The sequence below is a fragment of the Schistocerca gregaria genome, chromosome 4 (genome assembly GCF_023897955.1).
Source record: "Schistocerca gregaria isolate iqSchGreg1 chromosome 4, iqSchGreg1.2, whole genome shotgun sequence".
NCBI lineage: Eukaryota > Metazoa > Arthropoda > Insecta > Orthoptera > Acrididae > Schistocerca > Schistocerca gregaria.
In genome coordinates this window covers 356,329,619-356,350,286 of record NC_064923.1, presented here as the reverse complement: position 1 = coordinate 356,350,286, position 20,668 = coordinate 356,329,619, and the positions used below count along the sequence as shown (strand labels likewise).

At 42.0% G+C, this 20,668-nt stretch overlaps 1 protein-coding gene and 1 pseudogene across 1 annotated transcript in view; one reads left to right on the top strand and one right to left on the bottom strand.

The window, feature by feature from the left end:
• The window catches only part of LOC126268099 (methyl farnesoate epoxidase-like), a 327,355-nt gene that overhangs the window by 89,299 nt on the left and 217,388 nt on the right, over positions 1–20,668 (bottom strand). The window contains exon 4 of the mRNA XM_049973607.1: positions 15,305–15,492. Coding sequence (XP_049829564.1) covers positions 15,305–15,492 — 188 coding nt within the window. The remainder of the gene's footprint in view (positions 1–15,304; positions 15,493–20,668) is intronic.
• LOC126268395 (5S ribosomal RNA) lies at positions 1,245–1,362 on the top strand (annotated as a pseudogene).

The window sequence follows — 20,668 nt, the reverse complement described above, 5'->3', positions numbered from 1 at the left end:
TTGTGTGATGTGGTTGGTGGCTGTTAGGTAGTTTGTTTTGGTACTGCTGTGCAGCCATCTTCTTGACCATAGATGAACACCAAGACGGCTTGTTTTGGACGTGCATACCGGACCATAGTGCTGCTTAGAGAAAGCTGTGTCACTCGCACAGCCTACAACACACAAGGAACACGAGGCACGTGGCCTGAGGAACTTTCCTTCGTCAGTGCCATCTAAAATGGCAATGATGCATTTGTGGACACAAGTTCATAGACCATTTGCCTCTATTTGCCTCTATTCCTACAGTTCGTGGGTTTTATTAATGTTCGTCCTGTAGTCCTGAAGAATGGTTACCGTCAGTTGAGAGTAGTGCTGGACAAACTCTGTGTTTACTGCTCCCTGGACGCAGTACCAATACCAGCAAATTCCATTTGGTTTAAAGAATGCACTAACCACGTTATAGTCGTTGTTAGAAGAAGTGTTAAGAGGTTGGAAGCCATGTCACTCTATGGTTTACATGGCAGACAATATCGTATTTTTCAGGGATATGAGGGAACACACAGAATGGCTGGAAGAAGTTTTACATATATTTCACACATTGATCACTGAGTGTTGTGAAGTGTCATCTCAAGTTAACAGAAGTGTCTTTGAAGTCGCCAGATAAGCCAAAAAATTAGTTCCCTTATTGTACATCCCTAACTCTGCCCAGGATATATTCGCCCTTTTTGTGCTATGATAGGAGCACTTATCACTCTGATTGGCCAATTGGGAAATTTATTGATTCCTGCAAGGAGGGTGACGACAAGTCATTATTGAAATTTCAGTGTGGCACAATGCAAGAGTAGGGAATAACTGCTCAACATCAAATTTGGAAAGAATTAAGATGTGGATACTTACCAGCACTTGTTAATTTAAAATGATAAGTAAAATGTGATAATTGTTAGCCTAGTAACACTTTCATTTTCAACTACAATAAAGAAAGAATTTCATTCTGAAGAAGGATTCTTACCGAGCAAAGGAAGATTTTGGGTTCTTAATTTCACATTATTTCTGTATGAGGACTGTATATAAATGATCAGAAAGTAAATGTTGATGAGTGCATTTTTATTCTACTGAACAATATTTTAGTTCTTTAAGAAAATGTTCTTTTTCTCAATGAATAACAGATGCATTTGATTCCTCTGGCAAACAGAATTGTTTTTGCGCTTCTGTTTAAATGGTGTAGGAGAAGTTTACTTTTTATCCGGTATTAAAGAGGACTTGCAGGCAACGGTCTTGCCGCAGTGGATGCACCGGTTCCCGTCAGATCATCGAAGTTAAGCGCTGTCGGGCGTGGCCGGCACATGGATGGGTGACCATCAGGACCGCCATGCGCTGTTGTCATTTTCTCGGGGTGTATTCAGCCTCGTGATACCAATTGGGGAGTTACTCGACTGAACAGTAGCGGCTCCGGTCAAAGAAACCCATCATAACGACTGGGAGAGCGGTGTGCTGACCACACGCCCCTCCTATTTGCATCCTCAGCTGGTGATGACACGGCCGTCGGATGGTCCCGAGGGGCCACTTGTGGTCTGAAGACGGAGTGCCAAAGAGGACTTGGGGTACTGAGAAGAGTTTCAATTCCAAATGAAGATTATGTTACTACAGTCTTCTTCTTTATCTGTCGTCATTGTCCGAAATCTACAGAGGGTAGGCGTGGTTATTTAGCTAAATGGCATGGTTAATTTAAGGGGTGGATAGATGCCCTTCCTGTTGCCACACTATTACCCAGCAGGAGAAATATGTGCACCCCAGCGTTCTGCGTGTAATGTTAGTCATGTGAAAGTGTGTGAACATTTTATAAGTGCTTGCGACTCGTGTGACTCAGGTGAGATCTGGGTACCAGCCTATATTTACCTCCTCAGATGTGAGAAACTGCCTAAACCATATTCACGCTGGCTGACACACTACCCCTCATCGTTAATTCACTGGATGGATGTCATCCAGGGCCAGCACATCAGTCCAAATCCCGGAACTGTTGCATTAATATGCTCGGCTAAACTGGCAGGTAAAATTCTATTGCTACAATAACCACATAATTTACGACAAAGAATGTAATGTTCATTTCCAGAAGAAACTTCAAGTACCTTAAGAAGAATTTTCAGATCTGAATATATGCACTCTAAGGCAAAAGAAGCCTCACCATAACGGATTTTGCGAATTAGACAGAAATTGGTAAGTGTGGTGTACATGTATGGACAAACAAATCATTACAGTTTCAGAAAAATTGAATGATTTATTCAAGAGAAAGAGTTTCACAAATTGAGGTAGCCAGTAGCGCGTTGGTCCATCTCTGGCACTTACACAGTTATTCGGCTTGACATTGATTGATAGAGTTATTGGATGTCCTCCTGCGGGATACCAAGCCAAATTATGTCTAATTAGCGTGTTACATTGCCGAAATCCCTCCCTATAATGCTCCAAACGTCCTCAATCGGGAAGAGATCTGGTGACCTTGCTGGCCAAGGTAGGGTTCGGAAAACAAAAAGACAACCAGTAGAAGGTCTCACCATGTGCAGGTGGATATTATCCTGAGGAAATGTAAGCCAAGGATGGATGTACATGAAGGGCAAAAAAACCGGGCATAGAATAAAGTCGACGTACCGCTGTGCTGTAAGGGTACTGTGGATGACAGCCAGTGATGTCCTGTTGCGGAAAGGAATAGCACCGCACACCATCACTCCTGGTTGTCAGGCTGAATGACAGGCGACAGTCCGGTTAGTGTGCCACCACTATCTGTGGCGTCCACAGATACGTCATTGGCCTGGAAACTCATTGACTGGAGTAGAATTGCCTTCAGTGAAGAGTCCCGCTTCGAACTGAGCCCCGCTGATCAGCAAACACAGGTATGGAGACGCCCGGGCGGCAGTGGTATACCAACTTGACTGTGGCCAACCACACTGTTCTGGAGAGCCATTTCATTTCATTTCATAGCAGGAGCCCTTTGGTTGTGACCGGCGGCATCTTCACAACACAGCTGTACGTCGACGATATTCTGTGCCCCATTTTGTTATCCTTCATGGTAAGCTATCGTGGGCTTTCAATTCAGCAAGAGAATGCGGATAGGCACTTGGTGCAGGGAATGGCCACTGATCCTTAACATAGACAAATGTAATGTATTGCGAATACATAGAAAGAAGGATCCTTTATTGTATGATTATATGATAGCGGAACAAACACTGGTAGCAGTTCCTTCTGTAAAATATCTGGGAGTATGCGTGCGGAACGATTTCAAGTGGAATGATCATATAAAATTAATTGTTGGTAAGGCGGGTACCAGGTTGAGATTCATTGGGAGAGTCCTTAAAAAATGTAGTCCATCAACAAAGGAGGCGGCTTACAAAACACTCGTTCGACCTATACTTGAGTATTGCTCATCAGTGTGGGATCCGTAGCAGATCTGGTTAACGGAGGAGATAGAGAAGATCCAAAGACGAGCGGCGCGTTTCGTCACAGGGTTATTTGGTAACCGTGATAGCGTTACGGAGATGTTTAGCAAACTAAAGTGGCAGACTCTGCAAAGGAGGCACTCTGCATCGCGGTCAAGCTTGCTCGCCAGGTTTCGAGAGGGTTCGTTTCTGGATGAGGTATCAAATATATTGCTTTCCCCTACTTATACCTGCCGAGGAGATCACGAATAAATTAGAGAGATTCGAGCGCGCACGGAGGCTTTCAGACAGTCGTTCTTCCCGCGAACCATACGCGACTGGAACAGAAAAGGGAGATAATGACGGTGGCACGTAAAGTGCTCTCCGCCACACACCGTTGGGTGGCTTGCGGAGTATGAATGTAGATGTAGATGTAACGGTTCTATCACACTAGCTTGAGGTACTCTTGAAGTTACCTCTACATCTGTCGATTTTGCTTCGTTCAGAGCAAGGTGCTGTTTTTGTCTTCAAGGATATCATCGATCCGGTCGCAAATTTGGCCTCATACTCCGTAATCTCGTTTGTTTGTTTTCTTTTTTTTTTCTCTAAACGGCAGTGTGGAAAGATGTGAAATGCCATCCTGAACTCAAGAACATGGTATCAACCTGAGTGACGTAATGATCTGGTGCCTGGGGATATTGGCCAGAGAAAGTGGTCATGTGGGTGTGTTTTCTGGTTTAGAAAAATGTCTTTTGGCCGTAAGGTCAAATGCATAACAGTCCTTTTGTTGTGCTTGTCTGCGAGTCAATGTCTCCTCTGTATATGGTGAGCATATCTTTTCACGATATTAGAGACTGATTTAACTTACACATAGATACGAAGAACTGGTCATGATTCCATCCTAATGTTTCTACGAAATATCTACAACGCAGGTACGAACTGCAAATACATAATTGTTTTTGTGGGCGCGCTTGTGTATGAGTATGTACATGTGCGTATATATGTGTGTGTGTGTGTGTGTGTGTGTGTGTGTGTGTGTGTGTGTAGTAATAGTAGTAGTAATAGTAGTAGTAGTAGCAGATCGAGAACCTGCAGGGTGTGGCCGATCGGCCAAGGGCGCCGACAGTGAGTCGACGGAAGTAAATAGGAGGACTACAACAGAGGACAAACAACGATCACGATACTTCGGAAGAACAAGTCCAGCGAATACATCAAGATAAAACAATAAGGTGCTGAAAATCCAGAATCAAACAACAACGTGTAGCGAGATAAATACAAGGTTATTGTAAACGATTACAACAATTTCATAAATTCACTGTAGCTACATTAATTGACATATTGTCGCAAAACCGAAAATTCACATAGAAAAACTCAAGAAGTTTTGTACCGTTGAGCCTCACTCCGGATTTGTGCCATGAGAGTGCAGCAAAGAGCAATTAGTCAAGATGGCCACAGGCGCCGAATAAACGTAAGTTGTGCTTGAAATGCACTCACATTAGTCTTTCGTAATAGTGCAACGACATTTCACCATGAAGTTCAACAATGATACACCAACTGACAACTCCATTCGACGGTGGCACGCTTAGTTTAAGGGGAACTCAATGCGCATGCTTGCAGTGAAAGAAAAACGGTTGACCATGTGCAGCCGAGTTCTACGAGGTGCATTCAAGTTCTAAGGCCTCCGATTTTTTTTTTTCTAATTAACTACTCACCCGAAATTGATGAAACTAGCGTTACTTCTCGACGTAATCGCCCTGCAAACGTACACATCTTTCACAACGCTGACGCCATGATTCCATGGTAGCGGCGAAGGCTTCTTTAGGAATCTGTTTTGACAACTGGAAAATCGCTGAGGCAATAGCAACACGGCTGGTGAATGTGCGGCCACGGAGAGTGTCTTTCATTGTTGTAAAAAACCAACAGTCACTAGGAGCCAGGCCAGGTGAGTAGGGAGCACGAGGAATCACTTCAAAGTTGTTATCACGAAGAAACTGTTGCGTAACGTTAGCTCGATGTGCGGGTGCGTTGTCTTGGTGAAACAGCACACGCGCAGCCCTTCCCGGACGTTTTTGTTGCAGTGCAGGAAGCAATTTGTTCTTCAGAACATTTTCGTAGGATGTACCTGTTACCGTAGTGCCCTTTGGAACGCAATGGGTAAGGATTACGCCCTCGCTGTCCCAGAACATGGACACGATCATTTTTTTAGCACTGGCGGTTACCCGAAATGTTTTGGTGGCAGTGAATCTGTGTGCTTCCATTGAGCTGACTGGTGCTTTGTTTCTGGATTGAAAAATGGCATCCACGTCTCATCCATTGTCACAACCGACAAAAAGAAAGTCCCATTCATGCCGTCGTTGCGCATCAACATTGCATGGCAACATGCCACACGGGCAGCCATGTGATCGTCCGTCGGCATTCGTGGCACCCACCTGGATGACACTTACCGCATTTTCAGGTCTTCATGCAGGATTGTGTGCACAGAACATACAGAAATGCCAACTCTGGAGGCGATCATTCAACAGCCATTCGGCGATCCCCCAAAACAATTCTCTCCACTTTCTCGATCATGTCGTCAGACCGGCTTGTGGGAGCCCAAGGTTGTTTCGGTTTGTTGTCACACGATGTTCTGCCTTCATTAAACTGTCGCACCCACGAACGCACTTTCGACACATCCATAACTCCATCACCACATGTCTCCTTCAACTGTCGATGAATTTCAATTGGTTTCACACCACGTAAGGTAAGGAAAACGTCGCCATTTTAAGTATTTAAAACAGTTCTCATTCTCGCAGCTGGCGGTAAAATTCCATCTGCCGTATGGTGCTGCCATCTCTGGGACGTATTGACAATGAACGCGGCCTCATTTTAAAACAATGCGCATGTTTCTATCTCTTTCCAGTCCGGAGAAAAAAATTGGAGGCCTTAGAACTTGAACGCACCTCGTACATGTAGCACACAGAAGTCGACGAATAGAGGTAGCAAAGAGCTGAACCTATCACAATAGAACATTTGGAAGATCTTGAGGAAATAACTTAACCTGAACCCTTACCGCCTGCAATGGCCACAAGCCCTTATTCCCGATGAAAATATCAAACACTGTGAACTGAATTTTCAGCTCAACTGCACAGTTTACGGTAGAGGAGGGGTTTTGAGTGAAACTCATATCCAGTGGCGAAACAACATTATTCGTGAATGGCACAGTAAACAAGCACAATGTGCAATTCTCAGATACAAATGGTTCAAATGGCTCCGAGCACTATGAGACTTAACATCTGAGGTCATCAGTCCCCTAGAACTTAGAATTAAACCTAACCAACCTAAGGACATCACACACATCCACGCCCGAGGCAGGATTCGAACCTGCGACCGTAGCGGTCGCACGGTTCCACGCTGAAGCGCATAGAATCGCTCGGCCACAGAGGCCGGCTCTCAGAGACAGAGAATCCCCCTTCTGTAGTGCAGCACATTCAAATCCACAAAAAGTTAATGAGTTCCGTTTAGTCTCACGGTTTAAAAATTACAGTCCATTTTTCTTCTGAGAAATGACGGTTACTGAACATGTGTATCTTGATTTGCTGGAACACTGGCTCATGTTGCAACTGGATGCTAACAGTGTGGGCTTCATCCCCCCTCCCCCTTTCATCATGATATTCGTGAATTCTCAAACAGAAAATGAGAACCTGATGGATCGTTCTTGGGAAAAGAGGGGATGATCATCAGTAATTCATGCCATGGCACAGACGCTCTACCGACCTAACCCCATGCGATTTTTTTGTGTGGGGTTATGTGAAAGACTCAGTGTTTACGTCTTCGCCACCAACAAACCCATGAGAACTGCGTGCTTGCATCGACAGTACCTTTGAACATAATGATAGGGAGCCGGCCAGTATGGCCGTGCTGTTCTAGGCGCTTCAGTCTGGAACCGCGTGACCGCTACGGTCGCAGGTTCGAATCCTGCCTCCTTAGGTTAGTTAGGTTTAAGTAGTTCTAAGTTCTAGGTGACTGATGACCACAGATGACAAGTCCCATAGTGCTCAGAGCCATTTGAGCCATTAATAGGGACATTATGCGCCGATAGTGGGAAAAACTTGGTGATCAACTTGACGTCCGCAGAACCGATAGGGAGAGGGCACATATGGAGCACTTGTAAAAGAGTGTATCTGAGTTCTGCAAAGCCCTGCGACAATATGTAAAATTATGTAGCTGGACAATATGTTAAATAATATAGGTCCAAAAAATGGTTGAAAGGCTCTAAGCACTATGGGACGTAACATCTGAGGTCATTAGTCCCCTAGATTTAGAACTACTAAAATCTAACTAACCTAAGGATATCACCCACATCCATACCCGAGGCAGGATTCGAACCTGCGATCGTAGCAGCAGCGCGGATCCGGATTGAAGCGCCTAGAACCGCTCGGCCTATATAGCTATAAAAAATTCTGAAATCGCTTCAGTCGTTTACAATAACGTTGTACTGTAACACAATGAGATCGTTTAAGGGCAGCCGCAAGCGCTGATAGGCTGGAAGATAGCGCTACGGCGGGCTTTCAAACTCGTCAGGCTTAGTGATGGGAGCTCGTGAATGAGTCGTTCAAATGAACGCTTCACTCAAGTGAAGTGTGAACTAACCACTTAATTTCAATGAACTGGTACTTCAAACTCTTCACAGATAGCACACTCGACACTTTTCTGTAGTTCACTCACTCTCTTCCCCTCTCCCTCTCCCACTACATGGGCGCAACGTCACTCATTCTCCCTTCACTTCAATCCTCCCTCTACTGCCTGTCGACGAATCGCGCGGTGTTTGTGGGGAACGATACGTTTACGAAAGTTGGGTAGTTGAGGGCGAGGGGAAAGCTGCGTCAGTTGCTTCCTGCAGTGCTGATATCATTACCCATGACTAATTGTGCAGTTACACTCCTCGTCGACGGGTAGCCTACCGTTGGCAGCGCTTGCAGACAAATGAATATTAAAGATACAAACTAAGAGGCTGGCTGTGTGAGCATCCACACCCAACGTGAAAATAAAAGGTTTGTTAATAACACTGAAAGAGGGATTTTACCGGAAATCGTACCAATGACTACAGGTGACAGTTTAAGTTTTGAAGGAGGGTTATTATTCTCAACAAAAAATCTACAGGAAAACTTATGAATAATTTCTTAACGTAGGTATATAGACTTTGTGACAGTGGTAAACATACTCATTCTATTTTGGATTAAATTTTAAAAGGAACATTAAATTGGACTGCATTTCGTTGGTAGCCGTAGTTTTCAGTCCATGAATACAACAAATACTGTTTCATTTGGCAGATAAAGACTTTTTTCGGCGCTTCATGAGAAAATGTCCAGCAAGATTAAATGTAATACCTTCTTTACATGTGACAGGCTTCTCTGTTTATCTTTCCTTTGTCCCCTTTGACCATACTATATTTAAGTCAGACGCTGTAAGAGCGTAAAACGTTGCGTGCACTTTACGGCCTAGTTCGGCCATCTGTTGGTAAAATTATGAAGTATTACGAAGCTTTATTGAAAGAGGGAGGAGAAGCGAGCGTAGCCGCAGCTGGGCAACTTCGCCAGGCTTCGGTACTTCATGAATGAACTACTTCATTTGAACGCTACGCGGCAAAGAGTGAAATGAATGAAGTAGTTCACGGGAATGAACGAGTTCGACTCATCTCTAATCAGGCTGGATATCAGAGTATGCGTGCTCAAAGAACGAAAAACACTGCTGGCCCAAGAATTGTCAACAATCACGTAGCTTCGATACTACCGGGGCCTTTGCGTTTCACAACTGAAAGCTGTCGACAGACGGGTATTTGTCCTATAGTATGAAGCGTTGGAAGCTTACACTAAAAATTACAATCTTAATGAACCTATATGCAAAGAGAAAATTGGACGATTCGAGATAACGATTGTGCTCTTCTCATCAGTTAGCGCTCTCTGCTGCCTCCTACTCGTACAACTAAAGAAATTTGTCTGAGAATGGTCTTGATTCAAATTAAAGACTAATGAAGATCTAGAAAGGTATTTTGTAGACGTTCAGAGATGGTGTATACACAGTGAGTCAAAAAGGACTATAAAGCTTTTGAATGATACAGAAATCTATTGAGATAACTTGCACAGTCGGTAGATTGTCATTTTTTAGCTAATGACCTCAAATTTGACTCATGCAGAGCATCAGTACTCCATTCCGCCACCAGGAGAACATGATTAAAATGGCTATTTTCACCAATGTGGAGCGTGATTGCTGTGTGTTTTGGCTTCATGAAACGAACTCTGCTACAAGTGATCGGCGTAAATTTTTCGCTGGATACGCTAAAGAACCTCCACGCAGGCCCTTAATTACTCTTGGCTCAAGATCTTTGTTGAGACGAGTTTTTCACTGCGACATGATAAATCACCAGATTGCCGCTCGTTGACGATTATGAGGAAACTGTCATTGGTGTTGTGTATTTGGATATGCTAGAAAACTTCTTAATTCCACAGATCTATGAAGATGACCGAGACGGGGTGTTTTACAACCAGAAAGACGGTGTACTACTTCATTTCCTCACTGATGTTCGTGGCTTCCTCGATAATTGCTTCCCAGGTTGGTGGATTGACCTTAAAGGGTGAATCACATGGTAACCTGGGTCCCCAGGCCTGACATCACTGGATTTCTTTCTTTGAGGTACGTACGCTCCTTCCCTACCAAACAATATAGCCGACCTGAAAAATCTAATCTATGCTGCCGTTGCACAAGTTACGCCCTATTTGTTGCAACGAGTACGGGAAGAAAATTATTATTGGTGGAATGTTTGCCACATCCAAATGGTAGTCACATCGAACCAACCTAGCGAGACTTTGTAATAAACTCTGCTAGTGCAGCCTGCTCTTGTTAAAACGAGCAACCACCTTGCAGCTTCCTGTCCAGACTGTGACCCAGTCATCGGCTTCCTCTCCTACTTGCAGGCGTAATCAACCAGGGTCTCTAGCGTAATCTCTATGATTCTGATCAAGTTACTGACTTAAATTAAGGATAGATGTGGAGATTAGAAACTATGTAAATAAGACTCATATAAACAGTTATATTAAATGAAACCCTCTCAGGTACATGTTCACGAAACTCGCTTAGTCAGTTAATGTGAAGGCACTGAAATATGTGGCAAAGCGTGCTTAAATTAATCAAATTTTATAGTTTTTTGGCCCAGCAGTCACTGCTCGGACGACAAAAGAAAACCACATACAATAATTATTGTAATACACGAGAAAATAAAGGTGGGTGTGAGAGGTATTTTGACAAATGTTGTTAAGAAACAGCGGAACTTTTAACGTTGCCTGGGCGGCAACACGGATGATAGATGTTAGGATCTGATCGTACATCTAAGCTATCACCGGAATATGGCAATGACCAGGGAGATCAAGGTTATCTCACTGTCTTACAGCATTGCAACTTGGTGAAACATTTCAAGGGTTAGTAAAAATTCCGTAAAAAACCTCACGCTGCAAAAACGTTTCAAGGAAAATAATTTTTACTTCAACCTGCGGAAAAAAGCACTAACTTAAAATGAAAAAAAGAAGAACATTCTAGAAGTTTATTGATACATGTCATACATATTTTGTCGTGAAAATATAAAAGTATTCCGACATAAAAAGCAAAATAACATGCGAGATGTGAACCTATTTTGCTTATCTAATAAAAAAATGTCGTCACTGATGAATATTTGTTTTGTTGGATTTCGTAGAAACGAAAACCAACACAATGGAGATAATTAGTAACTTTTAAATGAATCTAGGTATCAACTCACAAGAATCAGGGAAAAATATCTCTGTACTTATGTATGAGCATTACCTATTTTTTACTAAAGTTTATAAATTGATTTTTAACTACAAGTATGGGAGACACCAAACTTTTTTTCACTTGTTCACTCTCATTTGTTTTCTTCAATTTGCTTTTCGCTATGAATGTGATAAGGTAGCAAGGGCTGTAGTTACCCGTTGCTCGAATTAAACCAGGTGACCAGTGTTACCTTTTTTAATTCTGAACCATCAGCCTTCTGACTAGTATGATGCGACCGCCACGAACTCCTCTCTTGTGTCAATCTCTTCATTCTTAGATAACACTTGCAACCTACATCTTCAGCTATTTTCTGCATGTATTCCAATCTCTGTCTTCATCTACAGTTTTTACCCTCTGCAGCTCCCTCTAGTACTACGGAAGTTATTTCCTGATGTCTTAACGGATGTCCTATCATCCTGTTCCTTATCCTTGCCAGTGATAACCGCATATTCTTTTCCTCTCCTGTTCCGCACAGAATCTCCTCACTGCTTACCTTAACAGTCCACCTAATTTTCAACATTTTTCTGTAGCACGATACATCAAATGCTTCAATTCTCTTCTGTTCCGGTTTTCCCACAGTCCGTATCTCACTACCATTCAGTGCTGTGCTCTAAACTACATTCTCAGAAATTTCCGCCTCAAAGTAAGCCTTACGTTAGATACTACTCGTCTTCTCTTGACTAGGAATATCATTTTTGCCATCGCTACTCTGCTTTTGATGTCCGCTTAGCTCTTTCCGTCATTGGTTATTTTGTTGCCTTGGTAGCAGAATTCCTTAACTTTATCTACTTCGTTACCCTCAATCCTCATGTTAATCGCTGTTCTCATTTCTGCTACTTCTCATTACTTTCGTCTTTCTTCGACTTACTCTCAATTCATATTCAATACTCATTAGACAGTTCATTCCATTCAGCAGATCATGTAATTCTTCTTCACTTTCACTCAGGATACCAATGTCATCAGCGAATGGTATCATTGATATCCTTTCACCTTGAATTTTCATTCTATTCCTTAATCTTTCTTTTATTTCCGTTATTGCTTGTTCGATGTACAGGCTGAACAATAGGGGCGGAAGATTTCATCCCATCTTACACCCTTTTTAATCTTGGTCGTCCAGTATTATTATTGCCTCTTGGCTCTTCTGCATATTTATCTTACCCGTCTGTCTCGATAGCTTACCCCTATTTGTCTCAGAATCTCGAAAATCTTGCACCATTTTACTTTGTCCAACACCTTTTCCAAGTCGACAAATCCTATGAAAGAGTCTTGATTTTTCTTTAGTCTTGCTTCTGTTATCGACAGCAATGTCAGCATTGCCTCTGTAGAGCCTTTACCTTTCCTAAAGTTAAGCAGATTTTCATGTGACACATCTTCAATTTCCTTTTCCATTCTTCTACATATTTTTCTTGGAAGAAAGAGCTGTTAAGCTGATTGTGCGGTAATTCTCGCACTTATCAGCTCTAGTAGTCTTCGGAACTGTGTGGATGATATTGTTTCAAAAGTCAGATGGTATGTCGCCAGACTCATAGATTCTACACACCAACAGGAATGGTCGGTTTGTTGCCATTTTCCCCAATGATTTGAGAAATTCTGATCTGCCATCATTAAGGTGTATAATAAGATTTTTATTAAATATGGCCAAGGGAGCCAAGTTCTTCTAAAGATTAACAGTGGATTTTCGAAATATGGTAAAGCTATGAATATATGAAGGGATTATTTCAAAAATGGTACAAGTCTATTACCTCCACTTTTATGCCTATAATACTTGTGAAATGGATGATCCAAACAAACATAAAGAATGGTTCATCTCCAGCAAGAAGCCATGTTCTTGAATATTTCTGGTATCTCAACTGCAGATTTTTCAGCGCTCATTAAACTTTAGGACTCTGTATCTCAATATGAACAAATACACGTCTATCCCCTCTGCCCTGTTTACTCTTAAATCCTCCAAAGCTCTCTTAAATTCTGATTCTAATACTTGATCCCCCATTGCTTCTAAATCGACTCCTGTTTCTTCTTATACCCACTTATAGAGGTCTTCTATGTACTCTTCCCACCTATCCACTCGCTCCTCTGCATTTAACCGTAGAATTCCCGTTTCACTCTTAATGTTAACACCCTTGTTTTTACTTTCACCGAATGTCGTTTTGACTTTCCTGTTCTACATTCGCTATTTTCCAAGATCTGTTGGTGGACATTCCGTGTGGGAGAACTGAGTGAGACAGGGGTGTTGTGTTAGGCCAATTCGGCTGGGTTCCAGGAACGTCGGGCCCAGGGGCGCTCTCTCTACCTGAGGGAAGGCGGTGAGGATTGCGTGGAACCTGCCACCACGACTTAGTGGCACCTGGGTCACAGCTGATGGGCTTTGTATCGCTGTTTCCTTGGAATTGCGGCTCAGTGACAGCAGGATGTCAGCCAAGCTAGCACAACATGTACGCACTGTACTTTGATATGACGGTTAGGTTCCTCATGCCGCTATCTCCACACATGCACATTAAAGGAGCAGACTGATTGGTGGACAGTGGGTGACGCTTGCTGACGTAACAAAGCTACGCTAATTTTTCTCGGCAAGACTCAAATGGAATAGATGTTTCGTGAAGTTTTGGAGGGTTTGCGTGGGCCGATTTGTACACTTGCGTTTAGTAGCTTGGTGGGGTCGCTGCATTTTAATTTTGTCGGCATTTGTAGAGAGAAACCTTCCTCTATGGCACTCGATCCCAGTCCGCCAAGAGGGAGAAGACGTGAAGTAGAGACTGGAGACGGTCGAGTTAAGAGTATTCACTGTCTCATAGGCCAGACAGTTTTTAAAGATGCTGATCGGGATTGCCAAACTCGGTTTCGGTATCGCAACTTATCAGAACATCGGCCATGCCCAAAACTATTTGGGATGTTCAGCAGGTCTGAATGCAGCCAGCAGTGCAGGCCATCACTGATAGTTGACTCCACACAAATCGAGGACGGTATCTAGTAAAGTATTTGGCAGCTCTGACAAAGTGAAACTCAGCCAGTTAATTTGATTCCCCCCCCCCCCCCCCTACTCCAGCACCACTTCTGCGCCTATAGTGTACAAAAATTTGGAAATTTGTGGCAAGGTTTTACGGGACCAAACCACTTAGTTCATCGGTCCCGGATCCTACACACTACTTAACCTAACTTAAACTAACTGGAGTGAAGAAACCGAAGCACTTGAAAGTTTGCCTGGTGGCGAGGTGAAGCCAGTCCCTGACTTGAACAAAACCTGTATCTCAGTGCTGTGTAGATACACCCCCAGGAATTGTCACTCTATATATCACTTTCAAGGATAGCAGAATGCATAAGAATCTATTTGGGCCTGTCTCACAACAAACACCCATGCCCGACAGAGGACTCGAACCTCCGACTAGGGGAGCCGCACAGACCGAGACAAGGCGCCCTAGACCACGTGGCTACCTCACGCGGCGCATAGTGTAGACAATGGTTATAATTTTCATGTGGGATTTTGTAGCTGAACATTGTTACTCAGTCCTTGTACCACGTGTTAAGGAATTAGCGATTTGTTAGGATAGTCAGCTCACTCACAGTGGGGAAAAGGGACCTACAAACATTTTATAGGCGCCCACTTCAACTTTGCCACCTAGTTATGGATGGAAACTTGTTGTGCTTGTCATGCACTTGGAATAGTCTTGCATTTTCATAGTATCTGAAGGCTGGATTCATTTGTGCCTCAAATCAATAAATCTCATTGTCATTTTAAACTTCGCTTGCATTCAGTAATATATATCACCACTTTATGTTGTCCCATACTGAACCACATTTTTGGGATAGATTATTCAACATCTTGCAAATTATGCAAAGGAGACCAACCCATGAATTTTCATTAGAGACAGGCCCAAATAGATTCTTATGCATTCTGCTATCCTCGAAAGTGATATAGAGAGTGAAAATTCATGGGGGTGTATCTACACAGCACTGAGATACAGGTTTTATTCAAGTCAGGGGACTAGCTTCACCTCGCCACCAGGCAAACTTTCAAGCGCTTCGGTTTCTTCACTCCAGTTAGCTACAAAGTTTTATCCTTATCCACTGAGCGCATGCTTCACAACATGACTACCAGTACTTACCATACAAAAGGCGCTTGCCATGTCGTTGAACTTGGTGATCGCGTTGTAGCCCGTTGCCTCGGGCTGGATGAAGCGCAGCCACGGCATGGCACTGAGCTTGCCTCCAGTCATGTCAAAGGCGCGCGAACGCACGTCCTGCAGGTCGATCAGGGTCTGTAGCTGCTGGTCGTCGCGCGGGAAGCGGTAGCCTGCTCAGACACCACGGCCAGACCTCAGTCTACAGTGTTCTCACCACACATAACAAACAATACTGTGTTCACGTTTTGTTTGCACAGCTGAAAGCACGTGGTCCTATCCTGCTAGTCCTCAAATAGCTTAATATTGCATTTTCTAGCTGCACTTGTAATTTATTACTAGTGTTCACTAATTATGGGTGTAAATTGTAAAATTAGGAACACCTTCAGCCGTCTATAATTTGAATATAATGCATTTATGCCACTTGTTTCGGCGTTTCATTACACCATCTCCAGGCCCCTGACCAACGTGTAGGTGGAATCAATTTCTGGTGCAGTCGAAATAGGGGCCAATAGTAAGTAACTGACGTCAATAGACTTCTGGTTGCAACTCAGAGATCACTACAATTCTGTTTGTATGTTTGTTTAGCAGTCTTCAATTGATTAACGATGGGACTGGGTTTTAAAATCACAAGTCTACTGTATCGTCTCCGGGAACGAAATGAATGAAATAACCGCATAAATATACTGAATGTACAGTGCTGTGGGGTCAAAGACCTTTCAGTAAGTAGCGGACGAAAAGTCTCTCGCAGATAATAATAATGTGGTGTGGCTAGGTCCTCCCGTCAGGTAGACCGTTCGCCTGGTGCAAGTCTTTCCATTTAACGCCACTTCGGCGCAGGAGAGCTTCTGTAAAGTTTGGAAGGTAGGAGACGGATACTGTCAGAAGTAAAGCTGTGAGTACCGGGCGTGAGTCGTGCTTCAGTAGCTCAGTTGGTAGAGCACTTGCCCGCGAAAGGCAAAGGTCCCGAGTTCGAGTCTCGTTTGGGCACACAGTTTTAATCTGCCAGGAAGTTTCAATTTTCATTGTTGTTTGCCATTAAGGCGTACAATAGGATTTTTATTAAATAGGGCGGTGGGAGCCGAGTTCTTCTAAAGATCAACAGTGGATTTTTGAAATATGGTAAAACTCAGAATATATGTTCCAAAGATTTTAATAATTTTTCATTCTGTGTATCCCATTGGGTTAATAAGCCAAGTACGTCATTACGAAGCAAGCTGAAAACAAATCATCTCTGTTTTATTATTTCAGAAATATTTAGTAAGTAATAACTTCAATAGTGTTTTTTTGTGCTTGCAGTTTAACGAACTCTGCCCTATGAATATGCATGAGCTCTTGGTCTAGATTTGTGATCTCAGGTGTGAAAATAGTTTCGCGCCCTACATCAGATTAAAAATAATTTACAAAAGTCAGTCGAAAGCATCATTATTTAATTGCTGTGAATAACTTATAGTGGATGGATTAAAGATTTTCTCTATGCATTCAACAGAATTTAGCCCACTACGACCAAAGAATAATAATTTATCATTATCGTCGGTGAAAGACGCAATGAGCCACAAATATTTTTTGAATAATTTATTTTACTGGCATAACCGGTTTTGCGGTACCATACTCCTCTTCAGATGGCTAATATTTTTTGTTACATAGATGTTTTGGTCGACAGCATGTCGTCTGCTCCACAATACTTTCCAGCAGATGTCTGTTCGTTTTGTTGCGGTCCATGTGATTTTCTAGCTCGATATGTTCTTGAATTCCTCAACAGCACACATATTCTAAATAAGATATTGTGGTACACTTCATAATATTCTTAAAATGCGTGTTTAAAATCGAGCTAGAAAACCACATGAACGACAACAAAACGAACCGCCCTCTACTGAAATGTATTGCGGAGCAGACGACATTCTCTAACAATACATCTATTTAACGAAAAATACTGGCCACTGGAAGATGGTCATGATATCCGAAACCGGTTATGACAGTAAAATAAACATTCAAAAAGTATTTGTGACTGTTCGCGTCATTCACCGACTATCGTAAACGGTCGCGGAGTTCATAAGATCCAACATGGATAAAATATCAAATTATAATAACTTAAACACACATTGAGAGCGTCATACCACGGGTACCAGTTACTTAACATTGACCCCCCCTTGCAACCTCACAAGACGCTCGATTCATCCTACACGTTGGTCAAGGGGCCTGAATAATTTATTTTACTGACATAACCGGTTTTGCGGTACCATGCTCCTCTTCAGATGGCTAATATTTTTTGTTACATAGATGTTTTGGTCGACAGCATGTCGTCTGCTCCACAATACTTTCCAGCAGATGTCTGTTCGTTTTGTTGCGGTCCATGTGATTTTCTAGCTCGATATGTTCTTGAATTCCTCAACAGCACACATATTCTAAATAAGATATTGTGGTACACTTCATAATATTCTTAAAATGCGTGTTTAAAATCGAGCTAGAAAACCACATGAACGACAACAAAACGAACCGCCCTCTACTGAAATGTATTGCGGAGCAGACGACATTCTCTAACAATACATCTATTTAACGAAAAATACTGGCCACTGGAAGATGGTCATGATATCCGAAACCGGTTATGACAGTAAAATAAACATTCAAAAAGTATTTGTGACTGTTCGCGTCATTCACCGACTATCGTAAACGGTCGCGGAGTTCATAAGATCCAACATGGATAAAATATCAAATTATAATAACTTAAACACACATTGAGAGCGTCATACCACGGGTACCAGTTACTTAACATTGACCCCCCCTTGCAACCTCACAAGACGCTCGATTCATCCTACACGTTGGTCAAGGGGCCTGAATAATTTATTTTACTGACATAACCGGTTTTGCGGTACCATGCTCCTCTTCAGATGGCTAATATTTTTTGTTACATAGATGTTTTGGTCGACAGCATGTCGTCTGCTCCACAATACTTTCCAGCAGATGTCTGTTCGTTTTGTTGCGGTCCACGTGATTTTCTAGCTCGATATGTTCTTGAATTCCTCAACAGCACACATATTCTAAATAAGATATTGTGGTACACTTCATAATATTCTTAAAATGCGTGTTTAAAATCGAGCTAGAAAACCACATGAACGACAACAAAACGAACCGCCCTCTACTGAAATGTATTGCGGAGCAGACGACATTCTCTAACAATACATCTATTTAACGAAAAATACTGGCCACTGGAAGATGGTCATGATATCCGAAACCGGTTATGACAGTAAAATAAACATTCAAAAAGTATTTGTGACTGTTCGCGTCATTCACCGACTATCGTAAACGGTCGCGGAGTTCATAAGATCCAACATGGATAAAATATCAAATTATAATAACTTAAACACACATTGAGAGCGTCATACCACGGGTACCAGTTACTTAACATTGACCCCCCCTTGCAACTGCACAAGACGCTCGATTCATCCTACACGTTGGTCAAGGGGCCTGAAGATGGTGTAGTGAAACGTCGAAACTGGTCCAGTAAACAAATTATACTCAAATTATTGGCAGTGGAAGATGTTTTTAATTTTATGATATATGTTGAACGGCAACATTTCCTCAACCATCTTATACAAAAATGGACATACAGAGGAGAAATGTCAGATTGTAATTGAAAATTAGCTGGTTGAATCCATTGCTGTCCATAGCATTTTCGACTGACTTATCTTTTGTTTATTTCACCTTTGACAATGCCTTGGTTCAAATGGCTCTGAGCACTATCGGACTTAACTGCTGAGGTCAGCAGTCCCGTAGAACTTAGAACTACTTAAACCTAACCAACCTAAGGACATCACACACAACCATGTCCGAGGCAGGATTCGAACCTGCGATCGAGAAATGCCAAGTTACACCATGTTTTGGAGTGCACCTTAAACTATAGGTCTCTATACAACTGAATGTATGTAAGGTGGCCATATCTTTGGAAACCTTCGATCTCACCTCACATTTCAGTCACGGGTACCGGTAAAATGATCGAAACTAGAATAATTTCTTTGGAATGCGGACACAGTGTTAACATCTCTGTGTTATGCTCCTTTGCAGGCCTTACAAACAGAGAAAGTGTTCGTGGGAGACGAGAGTGAAGCAAGTCTAACCATTCAGTGAATGTGAACTTTAGTTTGCATCTTGTAGGATATTATCATTACATTAAAAAAAACGAGGTTGCTGCATCAGGTTCAACTACTGTAGGTGAGGAACAGCAGGAGCCGAATTTAATTTATTACTGTGAAGAAACTGATGAAAAGGAAAACGCCCGACATTACAAGTCTGCGTTCCCTTTCGGTGACTGTCTATAAAAGGAAGGTATAAGCTCTAAAATTGGGTGATTCCTGTGGGAAACTACATGTAGCGTTGATCGCTATCAGTCAACTACAATTAATCAACTACAATCTTTTGTTTATAGACTAATAGTTAATGAACAATCGTACTGCCAAAATATACTGTTAGTTTATCTAAGAAGTATTGCAGAAACCATTTCAATTAAGATGCTTTTCTTGTTGGCTATCTTTCGTATAATGGCTTATTGAAAAATTCAATAATCCAAGCAAAAACATGAATCCGCAAACTAGCCATTTGCAACATATTTGCGAATGCCACCATTGAATTCAGTCTCAAGTATTGGCCAACTTGGAATTTCATTCCATTTAGAAAGGAGACTCAATAAAATAGTGTGTGCTAACTAGGACAAAATCACTTACCAAAGTCTGTGGTGGCTTGTAACCACACTTGCAGAAGAAAAGTATTTCGCAAAAGGCTCGTTTGCGGACCCATGTTTACTGGAACGCTTTGGCTTCTGTTGTCATATATTTTCAAACATGTGAGTTTGGACTATTAAATAAATAATAAATATCATGTGGCCCAAAGACTGTAGCAAACATTTTATCTGAAACCATTTCAGTGATGGACATGTCAGTTTAAATTGATGCGATTTTTCTTTCATACCACTCACAAATTTTTGTTATCCTTTCCAGTTGTATACATAAAAATTTTGACAATATTTATCAATTTTCAATTCCTTTCAAGACCAATTACAGAAAATTTAAGTACTTACTGTTGAGTTTTCATTACATGTAACGTAAAACTTACAAAGTTAAACAGTGTTCTATTTTTAACACATTAATATAAAATAACGTGGTATTTTGTCCAACTTTTCCTCACGAAACCGTCGGGTTATTAAGTGAAATCCCTTAGACCACTGCATAACAGCCCGGAGTACTTTATTAATTTCGAATACTGTAAACTGTTTCTTATTTTAGTATTTAGCAGTGGAATAAGATTTTTACAGAGGAATTAGACTTATAGGTTATTTTCAAAGGATAAACATTCCAT